Raw genomic sequence first — 12,381 nt, 5'->3', positions numbered from 1 at the left:
CAAGGCGGAGCTGGCAAATTGCCTGACCTAAACAAAGCCAGGGATGTGTTATATTGGCATGCTGGAGAGATAGAAGGCAGCTGAGGTCAAAGGGACTGTGAGTACTAGTGATTCAAAGAATTTTCAAAGGGACCAGTGAAGAGATAATGGCAATTTACACAGATGGGCCGTAGATAGCTCTTGACCTGGATATGGCCAGGAAGAGCACTGAAGTAAGAGTCAGGACCAGCTTCCAATTTACTTGTGCCAGAAAGCTGCATTGTGTGTTTCCATATAAGCAGCAGCTAAGCCCCAGTGAAGTTCATTCCAGGCTGGTCCCCATCCACCTAAATATTTTTATGCATGTATGTCAGTGTGAGAGCTTGAACTGTGGTCCTTACATCCTTACTTAGCTTTTTTGTTCAAAGCTGGTGCTCTACCATTTTGAACTTCTGATTTTCTCTACTTCTGATTTTCTGGTGGTTTAACTGGTGATAAGAATTTCATAGGCTTTCCTGATCAGACTGATTTTGAACCTTAGACTTAGGTCTCAACCTCCTGAGTAGTTAGGTTTTCACGTGTAAGTCACTGTTGTCCAGCAAATCCATCCACTTAAACTTTGCTAATCTACTTTTCACCCAAGAGACTTGCAGCTCCCACATCCTCCAAAAGGAAAAGCTATTCCAATCCCACCCTCCAATTAGAATTACCTTTATTATACCCTATCTCTAGCACCATTATAGGACTTCCCACAGTTTACCTTTTAGTGGTTTAGCTTCTCTATCTGTTGTTTTCCTCCTTTCATTTTCTGGGTTGTATTTGGAGACAGTGATCACAAATGACTTATCCATTGATTTTTACCCAGTCCTGTGAACACACATATTGCTTAATAAATGCCCATTCGTTTAGCTTGTCTACATGGCCATTTTATGATGCCACTCGATTTCCTTTGTTAGTCTAATATTCCCAACATTTGTAAAGTAATGAGAGTCATCTTGTGCTTGCTCAGCACTGTAAGGATTTCTCCTGGTGCATTTACCCAAGTGGGAGAGGCTAGAGGTTAAGGACATAGACTTTGGAGTCTATGACCATGATTTGCCATCTTAGCTGTTTCTCATTAACTACATGTTCCCAGGCAAGTTGCTTCATCACTTTCAAACACTCAGTTTTTCCGTCTATGACATGGAGCTCATAGTACCTACCTCAGTGAGTTACTGGCAGAATTGAATGGGATAGAGTTGGGGGGTATAACTAAATGGTAGAATGCATACTGAGCAGGTGTGAGGGCTTGGGTTCAATCCCTATCATCAGAAAATAAACCATCAAAATGTGCAAAACACAGTGCTGAACCATAGAAATGCTTCAAAAATGTGCTAGCAATATATCATATCACAGAAAACTTTAAGTGGTGTGGAACAACAGAAGGGGACCAGTCTGCCTTAATTATTAATCACGTGTCTACTATGTATAGAAGCTATTAAAAATAGTTGGCAGGGCCGGGAGCGTGGCTTAGTGGTAAAGTCCTTGCCTAGCATGCACCAAGATCTGGGTTAGATTCTGTGGTACTACATACATAGCAAAAAGATGGACGTGGTGCTGTGGTAATGTGGTAGAGCTCTAGCCTTGAGAAAATCCCAAGGACAGTGCTCAGGCTCATAGTTCAAGCCTCAGGACTGGCAAAAAATATGATTGACATCAATCTTTCAAGTTAAATATTGAACTAAACTGAAATATTTTTGCATTAATTAATTTAAAGGTAATTCAATTTCATTTTAACCAAAATAGTATAGATTCAAGTTAGACTATACTAGGCCCCCAAATTGCTCTTACCCATACCTTTCCATCTAAGTAGGTTAATGAGGTCACCAGACAAGATTTTATTAAAAATCCTCATGACTTGTATTCAGCCCAGCATTGATCTATCCCCATGTAAAGGACCAATCATGTTATATTATTCTGTTAATGTTTTCAGTCTTGGAGCTTACATAAATTAAAAAAAAACACCTCTATGTTCAGCTAGAATTTGAGGCATTAAAAACAAGTTGAGCAATGACAGTCAATGTGGCATTGTTGATATTGGCAGCTAGAAGATTTCCAAATACATTTTACCCTCTTTCTTATGCTTGTTTGAGACAAAGTCTACTTCTGTAGCCCCTGAAGACTTCTAACTCAAGAACCCTCCTGAAAGTGGTGCTGTGGCTCAAGGGGTAGAGGGATAGCTTTGAGCTAAAGAGCTCAGGGACACCTCCCAGGCCCAGAGTTCAAGTCCCACAACTGACAAAACAAAACAAAACACCCTCCTGCCTCAGCCTCCTGAGTGCAGGGATTACAGGTGTATATCACCAGGCCCAGCTAATCTGTCTACTTTTAAAGAGTTCTTTAGTTAAGAACAATTAAATCACTTGAAGAACTATACTTCTTCTGCTTGTCTAGACTTTAACATACACAGTTCAGGGAGAGAGAGCCACATGAACATATGTTTTGGACTTTTAGCCAACACTCCTTCACAGTAAGTGCTGAATGAGTCTATAGATCTGGCACATTCATCTTTAATTGTCTGGACACAACTGTCTAGTTTGTTCAGCCCAGAGTTTGTACCAGTGCTACAACAGTCTCTCGAGTCACTGTGGGCCTATGTCATATTGTATGAATGCTCTGAAGAAAGTACATTTCTGGGCAAAGTTTGTAAGAGTTGGTAAAGATAAGATTATTTAACAGTATGGGAGTTCCTCTCCCCTGCCCCCGCCCCCACACAAAGAAAAGCTCAGTGGTAGAACATTTAAAGAGCATGCACAAAGTCCTGGGTTCAATCTCAATTGTAAAACAAACAGAAACAAACCACCTCCCTCCAGCACAGAGGACTACATGAGCTACTGTTGGAAATCTCTTACCATGACATAGCTTATATTAGATATTCAGCGGTTACTATGAATATTACATTTGTGTGTGTGTGTGTGTGTGTGTGTGTGTGTGTGTGTGCGCGCGCTCATGTATGCACGCACGCACGCACGTACATGCCAGTACTACAGCTTGAACTCAGGGCCTCATGTTTTTGCTTGGGTTTTTCACTCAAGGCTGATGTTCTGCTACTTGAGCTGCAGTTCTACTTCTGGCTTTTAAAGAAAAACAACAACAACAACAAAAACATCTGCCAGAAGACTCACAGACTTTTCTGCAGGGGTGGCTTCGAGCCTTAATCCTCAGATCTTAGCTTCCTGAATAGCTAGGGTTACAGGTGTGAGCCACCAGTGCCTAACATCTGAGGGAAAAGAATGATGAGGCAGGTGGTAAAGCTGCCTGCTGTGACTTCCAGGTCAATTTTAGAAACACTGCCCCTCCATTTACCTGATGCCATGTAGAAGCTGCTTGGGACATAACAATGAATGAGGTTGTCCGGTATGCTGAGTAATAGGCTCTTCAAACTTCCACACCATTTAGATTCCTATTTTTTCCCCTCTAATTTACTGGGAAAATTAAATGTTGTCAGGTGTGCCTTTAATCCCAGTTACTCAGGATCATGGTTGAAAGCCAATGGACAGAAAGGTCTGTGAGACTCTTGTTTTCTAATAAATGATCAAAAAGCTGGACCTGGAGCTTTGGCTCAAGTAGTAGAACTCTAGCCTCGAGCTAAATGAGCTCAAAGATAGAGCCTACATCCTGAGTTCAAGCCCCAGTACTGGCACAAACACACAAAATGTTTAACTACTGAAATTGTTGTTGTTGATGTTATTTTGTGCCAGTTCTGGGGCTTGAACTCTGAGGCTGGGTGCTGTCCCGGAACTTCTTAGGTGAAGTGGACATTTGTAATAGAATGATTATTATTATTTGTGTGTTTCCTAGTTTCCCAGTGTCAGTGTGTTGGAAGTTCAGTTTTCAACATGGTGATGTTAAGAAAAGTGGAGATGTTAAAAGGCCTAGTGGGGGGTAAGCTGAATTACTTCTTTTTGGAGGGTTCTTAAAAAAAAAAAAAGCCTATCCCTTTCCTAGTCACTTTGGTTTCCTCTCATGGCATTATGCCTTGTGATCCTTCTTATCCATTCCCTGACACCAATTGCTCTGGGGGTTGAAAGAACACTATGTAGCAGCTTGTGCCATGTACTTGACCCTCTAAAACTGTGAGGTAAGCAAGCCCCTTTTCATCTCAAGCATAGTTTCAGGCACTTTGTTATAATAATAAAAATAATATATAATAATAAAAATGTTGTTTGTGTGCATATATGGTTTTAATACTCAGTGCCCTTTATCCCCTGATGAGAATAGATAGAAAAGAAAACTCATAATCCAAGTGTTGAAGGTAAAAAGTTAGGGGAAAGTTTTACTGAATTGTACACATCCATGTAAATTTTTACCATTGTTTATATTTATTGAACATACTCAACAATTTGTAATAGTGTTGTGAACATTATTAGTAATTGATCAGCTTATTCCAGACCAAATTTTGACTATAATCCAGAAAACTAGCAGCTTTAAAAATGACCTATGACAAGGCACTTTTGTATATTTCTCTTTTCTCATTCCAGCCATGAGTACTAGTCCCAAGGCCAGATGTGTGGCCAGATGTCCCTCCTTCCCCAGTGTACTCGGGCTACTTCTCTTACAATGGGGAGTATGTGATGGAGCATGAGGGAGCATGTCTCCTGAACAATGGAACAGTTGGTTCTATCAATGTCTTCCCCCTTTTGTTTCTCATCTGATTTCCAGGTTTCAAGTTTGGCATAAAAATAGGTTTATAGCAACAATAGGTGATGAGACTCTTGCCTAGACTCCATCTTGGTGGGTGGATCCACCAAAGGAACAGTGTGGGTTGGAAAGATAAAAGTCACAAAGAATACAACATGTCCCTCTCCCACTTTATGTCCATGTACTCAATTGTTTATTTAAAGAAATAAAAGGAGAATAAATGCAATTTAGGTAAGACAGCATTTGTGAAAATGGTAAAGTGAAGAAAGATGTTGACTCAGTAAGAGCAGTTAAAGGAGCACAATAAAAAGATGCAAGTAAGTGTTCATGGCCAATGTCCCTTTGGGGACATTGTGAGCTGGAATGGTTACAGCTGACCAGTGCACGTCAGGAGAGGCCATTTGGCCAGGACCATGTTCCCTGGGTCTGAGGCCCTCAGGGCAGGACCAAGAGCCAATGTGCTACCAGACACAGGATCTCTGTATCTTCATCTACAGGAATGGACTACAGGGTTGTGGATTTCTATTCTCACTACAACCTGGCTTCACTTCCAGATCTACTGCCCTTTCCCATTGCTCAAAGAAACCTTCCCCCCTTTTTTCCATCTCAGGGCGGTTTCTACAAATATTTTCTCTTCCAGGAAGAATCCCCTTAGGGCTTCTTGTGGTTGGCATTTTTTTTTAATCATTGGCATGTCAATTCAGTTAACTGCTAAGTAAGGTCTTTCCAGATCCTTCTATTTAAAGTGCTTCCTCCATGTCATTCAAAAACAATATTATTTTCTCATTCTACTTCTCTATTCTAGGCTTGTGTTGTTTCTTTCTTCCCATTAAAATCTAAGCTTCGTCTCAAAAGAGGGCACATCGGGGCCGGGATTGGCCTAGTGGTAGAGTGCTTGCCTAGCGTGCACGAAGACCCAGGTTCAATTCCTTGGTATCACATACTTAGAAAAAGCCCGAAGTGGTGCTGAAGCACAAGTGGTAGAGCTCTAGCCTTGAGAAAAATCCAAGGACAGGCCCTGAGCTTAAGCCCAGGACTGGAAAAAAAAAAAAAAAAAGAGGGCATATCTACATTGCTTGAGGCTTTGTTCAGATCATCTCATTCTACAAGGCTCTGCAGACTTCCTTTCCTAAGAGAATAAATTGTAAACATGTGAGGATTTGTGATCACACAATTTTTGTCACAAATACTCAGCTCTGCTATTGTCAGATCAAGGCAGCCGTGGACAATAAGTAAAGGTATTAGCAAGGCTATGTTCTATAATAAAACTTCATTTACAAAAACCAGGCAACTGGATGGTTTGTCCTGAAGCTGCAGTTAAACAACCCATGCTCTAGGCTGTATGACTCAGTATAGTAGTTCTGAATGAATGACTAAACATGTCTTTTTTTTTTATTCCCTTGGTCAGTCCTGGGGTTTGAACTCAGGGCCAGGATACTGTTCCTAAGCTTTTTTTTTTTTTTTCTCAAGGCTATTGCTCTACCATTTGAGTCAAATCTTCACTTCTGGCTTTTCTAGTAGTTCACTGGAGATCAGAGTCTCACTGATTATCTTGCTGGCTTCAAAACTGCAATCTTCAGATGTTAGCTTCCTGACTAGCTAGGATTATATATGTGAGTGAGTCACTGACATCTTGCATCAATCATTTTTTTTCTAAACCTGGATTGACATGGGTTATAATTGTCTACTTGCCAGTTCATTTCAACCTAATGAGCACTATGTTCATATATTACTATGTCATAAATTCAGTTTCCTGACACTATCAAGTAAAAGATATGATAAATTTGTGTTAGTGTCCCTCCTTTTAAGTCAAACTTGCTAGAAAGGATTCTACCATCTGAGTCATACTTCTTGCCCTTTGTGCTTTATTTTTGCCAGTCTTGGGGCTATTTATTTTTGCCAGTCTCAGGGCTTGAACTCAGGGCCTGGGCGCTGTCTCTGAGCTTCTTTTCCTCAAGGTTAACACTACCACTTGGGCCACAGCGTCACTTCCAGCCTTTCCTGTGTATGTGGTACTGAGGAATTGAACCCAGGGCTTCATGCATGTTAGACAAGCACTCTACCACTAAGCCACATTCCCAGCCCTTGTTTTACTTATTTTGCAGATAGCACTTTTTGCCTTGGACCTCCTGTCTGTACTTCTTACAGCTGGGATTACCTAATGCCCTACCATGCCCTGTTTTGTTGAGATGGAGTCTAACAAGCTAGCTTCAATTCTTGATTCTCCCAATCTCTGTCTCCCAAGTAACATGGGGATTGCAGGTGTGACCCACCACACCCAGCTATTAGTTTTTATTTCCAAATTCAGCTGCGGAATTTAACACAAAGCAGAGTGTAGGTCTAAGTAATTATGTTACAGTAATTATGAAATGCAAGGCTGGAATCCATACTCAATCTGCTACTTTCCAAACGTGTCCCTAGCAGGTCTTTCCTATGCCTGGTGGCAATTTGGAGTGTAAGTTTCAGGTACCATTGTACACGGTTGGGCGTGTACAGCATTCTCAACTCTGGTACACAGGTTCACCTCTAGGTGCATTTCAAGTTAAACATGTCAGCCTCATTTAAAAAATGCACATTCTTTTCCCTCCTCTACCCCCCCCCCACACATTCTTTCTTTCTGGGCTTGGGGCTTGAACTCTGGGCCTGGGCTCTGCCTCTGAGCTTCTTGCTCAATGCTAACGCTCTAGCACTCTATCCCTTGAGCCACCGTGCCAATTCGGAATGTTTTTTATTTTTTTTCTGAGTACTTTATTGGATTTCAGAGTCTCGCGGACTATTTTAGCCGGCTGACTTCGAACTGTGATCCTCAGATCTCTGCCACCTGAGTAGCTAGGATTATAGATAGGTGTGAGCCACCTGGGCCCGGCTAACAGGCACACCATTCTTAAGGTTGAAAAATTAAAAATAAAAAAAGGTCATAAACGAGGTCTCTCATCCCCGCCCACCAGCCACCACCAAACGCCTAGGGCTTCAGATCCCATGTATTTGCGTACACAAGACGTGTTGAATACATGACCAAAGGCACCCACTCAAAGTCCTGGACAGGATTCTCAGGGAGACGTGTCCTCCTCAACACCGTTCTTGGTACCAAGGCACCCGCATCCCTTAAACCTGCGCCATCAGGACCCACCCCAGCCCTCCACGGCTTCCTCCCAAGGGCGGGCTCGCAGCATCACTTGTTGGGCTTGCATGGGAAAAGGGCGCCCGCTGGGCCTGCAAATCGCCGCCGGGCCTGCAGGGGGCGCCGCGTGCGTGCGGCCCAGGCCGGGTGCGCGCGGAGGCGTGGGGGGGGCCCCGAGGAGGGGTGGACCGGGCGGGATGTGGGGGTGTTATGGTCTCGTTTCATCCGTCCTCCCGGTCCTCGCGCGGAGCGGCGAGCCGCGAGACCTCCGACCTCGAGCGCGGACGGGGAGGGGCGTGGCGGGAGAAACGGCCCGGAGCGCGAGCGCGAGCGCGGGGGGGGGGGGGGGGCGCGGGGGCGGGGGCGGCGCGGGCGGCGTGCGCGCGCAGCCGTGGGAGGGGCGGGGTGATTAGAGCGGGCGCGGCGCGGCGCGGGCAGAGGGACGCCGGCTACCCTGGACAGCGCATCGCCGCTCGCGCGGGCCATGGTGAGTGCGGGCCGCGCGCCGCTCCGTTTTCCTCTCTCACCCAAGCGAGAAACCGGCCCGGCCCCGGGGGGCACCACCGCTTTGCGGGTTCGACCGCTAGAATCCGCCCGCTTCGGTGGGACGCGGCGGGGTCCGCGCGGGCTCGGGGCGAGGGCGGTGGGCGTTCGGGGGAGAGGGAGCCCCGCAGTCGGCCCGGACCCGAGGCGCCGGTCCGCGTCTTTCCTCAGGGCTGCACGCTGCGGTCGTCCGAACGTGGGGGGGTCGGGACGCAGCCCCCCTTCTTCCCGCCGCTTTCCCCCCCCTTCCGGTCGCCCACCCTCGACGCCGCCCTCGGTCTCCGCTGCCGACCCCCCCGGGACGCCGAGCGCGTTTCCCGCGCGCGGAGCGGACTCGGCCTCCGCCGAAGGGGTCGGGAGCCCTAACGGCCGAATTCTTGAGCGGGGGATGGGGGTGGGTTATGTCTCCCCCACCCCACCGGCTGCTCGGGTCTCGGACAGCCCAGGCTGTGGGGTCCCCTCAGCCTGGCCGCCGCCGGCCGTGAACGCCCGCGAGCGCCGAGTGCCCGCGCCCTGGCGCTGCCGTTACAAAGGAGACGGCGTGGGAAAAAAACGTGCGGGCGCGCCGGGGGGGGGGGAGGAGGCGAACCGGGGGGGAGAGGGGGGGGCTCCCCGGGGTTCGCCCGGACCCCGCCAAGCCCGTGTCCCCTCCTCGCCTCTCCCTGCCTTTGCACCTGGTCCCGCGAGCCTCGGGGGGGGGGGTGGTCTGCCCACGCGGGCGCCCCCCCCACGTCCCCTCCTCTTCACCGGATGGCGCCCGTGAAGCCGTGTCGGATCCAGTTGAGAGCTCAGGAACGTCTCGATGCCTGCAGCCTTTCCCCTCCTGGTGGGTTGCGGTTTGCTTCCCAGGCCCCCTGGGTTTTGGGGCATGCCATCTATGTTGGCATGGCGGCGGGACAGCGACTCTGGTGTTCGTCGTAATAACCCACCCCAGGGCCCAGCACACAAGTTGTGCCTCGGGATCCATTATTTCTTCTAGGAGCCCAGTGCCACCCCAGGACTTGGCAAAGGAAGCCACCGGTGGGAAGCAAAAATCGCCCGTGGTGATGCGGAACTGGCTTCAGACCTTTCATTCACAGCGTTCGTGAAGGCGAAAGCTTAGGTGGTGGATGGGAGGAGTTCGACTTGGCGAGAAGGAAAAGTCTAGTGACCCTGATGCTTTGTCACCCCGTGTCCTTGGCACTTTCGGACTTTAGGGCTATCTGGCTCTCTCCTTGGGCTCAGAACCTGTAGGTAGGAAATTTAGCAAGTGAAGGAACACGGGATGGAAAAGGTGCTGAGAATTCATTTAGGAGCCCAAATCAGGGCGAGTTCTTAATAAGCTTTACTCTAGTAAATCGTGATACTTCTTTTGTTAAACATGTTTTTGTTTTTGCTTTTTTGGTTAGTCGTGGGACTTGAACTCTGGGCCTGGGCACTGTCCTTGAGATCTTAAGCTCAAGGTTACCACTCTGCTCCTTGAGCCACAGTGCCACTTCTGTCTTTTCTGATGGTTAATTGGAGATAAGAGTCTCATGGACTTTAGGTGCCCTGACTGGCTTTGAACCTCGATGCTCAGGTCTCAGCCTCGTGAGTAACAAGGATTACAGGCATGGGCCACCACTCCCGGGAGGCTTGTTAACCATTTCTTAAGTGAATCCATATTATAAACACTTTTAAGAAACATAGTAAAGGGGAGAAAGGAGTGGAGTTAAACTCAAATGAGTGGTTTAGATCATGTTGCATAGGATCTACTGTTCCTGAAGTCTTTGCTAATTATTTAGTTCCAAAATAGTTTTCTTCAGACTTCGTTTTTGCTTTTCTATTTCCATAGGGCAAATTAATGGAGCTGGTTTGTTAACAGTTTAAGGAAGTATGTTTATTATAATTAGAGACAAGGTGCTTAAAAATTTAATGAGTGAATTTTTAAAGTTTGGAATTATCATTGTGACTATATAGTTAAATGATAATGTAATAACCATCTTGTCCATACTGGTAGAGACTAAAGATAACATTGAAAAGTTAGCCTTTGAAGTGAAAACCAACTAGCAAACACTTTCTTGGCAGTACTAAGGCTTAAAGTTAGAGTCTTGTGCTTGTTAGGCAGGCCCTCTGCCACTTGATACACATCCAGCCCTATGCTTATTTATTGAATAGGGTTTCCTTTTTTTTTTTTCTTTTTTTGCCTGGGCCAATGTGATTCTACTACAATTCCTATGTACCTAGCATGATAAGATCATACCATTGTGCCCACATTTCCTTTTGTTGTTTGAGATAGGGTCTTAGAAGTGGAGATGTGACCTGAGTGGTAGAGGGCCAGCCTTGAGCTTTAAGCCAAGGGAGAGTGTGAAGCCCTGAGTTCAAGCTCTGGTAAGATTGGAATCTCATAATTTTTGTCCAGCCAAAACTTTGATTTTGCCAATTTCAGCCTCCCAAGTAGATTGAATTTTAAGTGTGAGCCACTGGGCCCAATTTTAAAAATATTAATATTTGTAGGAAATTTCACTAAGATTAGGGCAAAAATAGCAACTTCTGTTTCTTGAATATGTGGCAGTTTTAAAGAGTAAAAAGTTGCTCTCTTAAACATCTTATCTTTTAGTTTTGCTATATAGCCTAACTTGGTCTTGAACTTTTGCTGTGTCGTCTAGCAGCCTAGAATTTTCAGTCCTGTGTCTGCTGCCCAAGAACTGGGAGTACAGGTGTATACTCTTATACTCAGCCTATCAATTTGATTTTTAAATACCCATCTGGATAAGCTAATTTATTGGTTCCTCAATAAAAGGTTGCTATGTAATCAAACATTTCCTTTAAAACATTTTACTCAGTTTAGGAGGCCCAGGTGTTTTCATAATATGAAAAGCTTGTAAATTTGGTAAGTGGATCTACATCATATACTTAATGCAGAACACAGGATTGTACGATGATCATCTCTACTGAACAGTTAGATGTGCCATTGAATTTGGATGTTGGAGAGTTTTAGAAGTACTTGCTAGTAAAGAGGAAAGGTGCAGTGGAGTGTTTAACCTAACTTGGTGAAAATACCTCAACAGCAGTTCATTATAACTCCAAAGTTACACATTTGCATTCCTCTGAGTGATGTGGACATTACTGGCATTCAGAAACTCTTAACAATGAACCATTGTCATGAATTGTTAGTATAAATGTAGCAGTTTTAAACCAACAGCTGATAATTTGAGAGCATAACTTGTTCTGATCTGAGCTTGAATCTCAACACAGACACTGGACTGTGTGACCTTGGGCCTCAGGATTTTTCTACTGTTAAAATTACTCTTGGGGGGCCGGGAGTTTGGCCTAGTGGTAAAGGCTCACCTAGCATGTACAAAGCCATAGGTTTGATTCCTTGGTAGCACATACACAGAAAAAGCCGGAAGTGGCACTGTGGTTCAAGTGGTGGAGCTCTAGCCTTGAACAAAAAGTGTCCAAGGGCAGTGCCCATACCCAGAGTTCAAGCTCCACTACAAACAACAAAAACAATTATTCTTGGCTAGGAGTTTGGCCTAGTACTACAGACAAAAAAAAAATTACTTTTGGCTGGGATTTTGGCCTAGTAGTAGAGTGCTTGCCTAGCATGCATAAAGACCTGGGTTCAATTCCTCAGTACAGCATATATAGAAAATCCAGAAGTGGTGCTGTGGCTCAAGTGGTAGAGTGCTAGCCTTGAGGAAAGCCCAAGGCCAGTACTGGCAAAAAAAAGAAACTCTTGAAGGTTGTGGGGAGCAATAACAAAGCTGAAAGCTGATGTACTTTGTGTTTCTAGTATGGTGCTTAGAGTGCCAGCAGATGTTATCTATTAAAACAGGGTACTCTTTTCCTATATCTCTGATTCACCTCAAACTTGTCTATTCCTATGGGATCTTAGTACATGTCATCAGTGTCTAACAGAAACATGCACCACATTTGTAATTTTGATACTAGTCACCCTAAAAAATGGAGACAAATGAAAGTTTAGTATTTTTTTACTCCATGCAAACATTTCAGTATATAATCAATAAAATTTTAAGATATTTTGTATTTTTAATAAAAATTTGGTATAAATGTTGATAGCACATCTCAGTTCC

The 12,381-nt window shown here is 45.1% G+C and overlaps 1 protein-coding gene across 1 annotated transcript in view; it reads left to right on the top strand.

Annotated features, from left to right (window-relative positions):
* Nucleotides 1–8,179: 8,179 nt before the first annotated feature.
* The window catches only part of Elovl2 (ELOVL fatty acid elongase 2), a 70,953-nt gene continuing 66,751 nt past the window's right edge, over nt 8,180–12,381 (top strand). The window contains exon 1 of the mRNA XM_090356478.1: nt 8,180–8,267. Within this exon, the coding sequence (XP_090212604.1) occupies nt 8,265–8,267 (3 nt within the window). The 5' untranslated portion in view covers nt 8,180–8,264. The remainder of the gene's footprint in view (nt 8,268–12,381) is intronic.

Source organism: Megascapheus bottae, chromosome 22, assembly GCF_031878675.1.
Source record: "Megascapheus bottae isolate mThoBot1 chromosome 22, mThoBot2.hap1, whole genome shotgun sequence".
NCBI lineage: Eukaryota > Metazoa > Chordata > Mammalia > Rodentia > Geomyidae > Megascapheus > Megascapheus bottae.
This window is presented reverse-complemented; position numbering and strand designations above follow the sequence as displayed.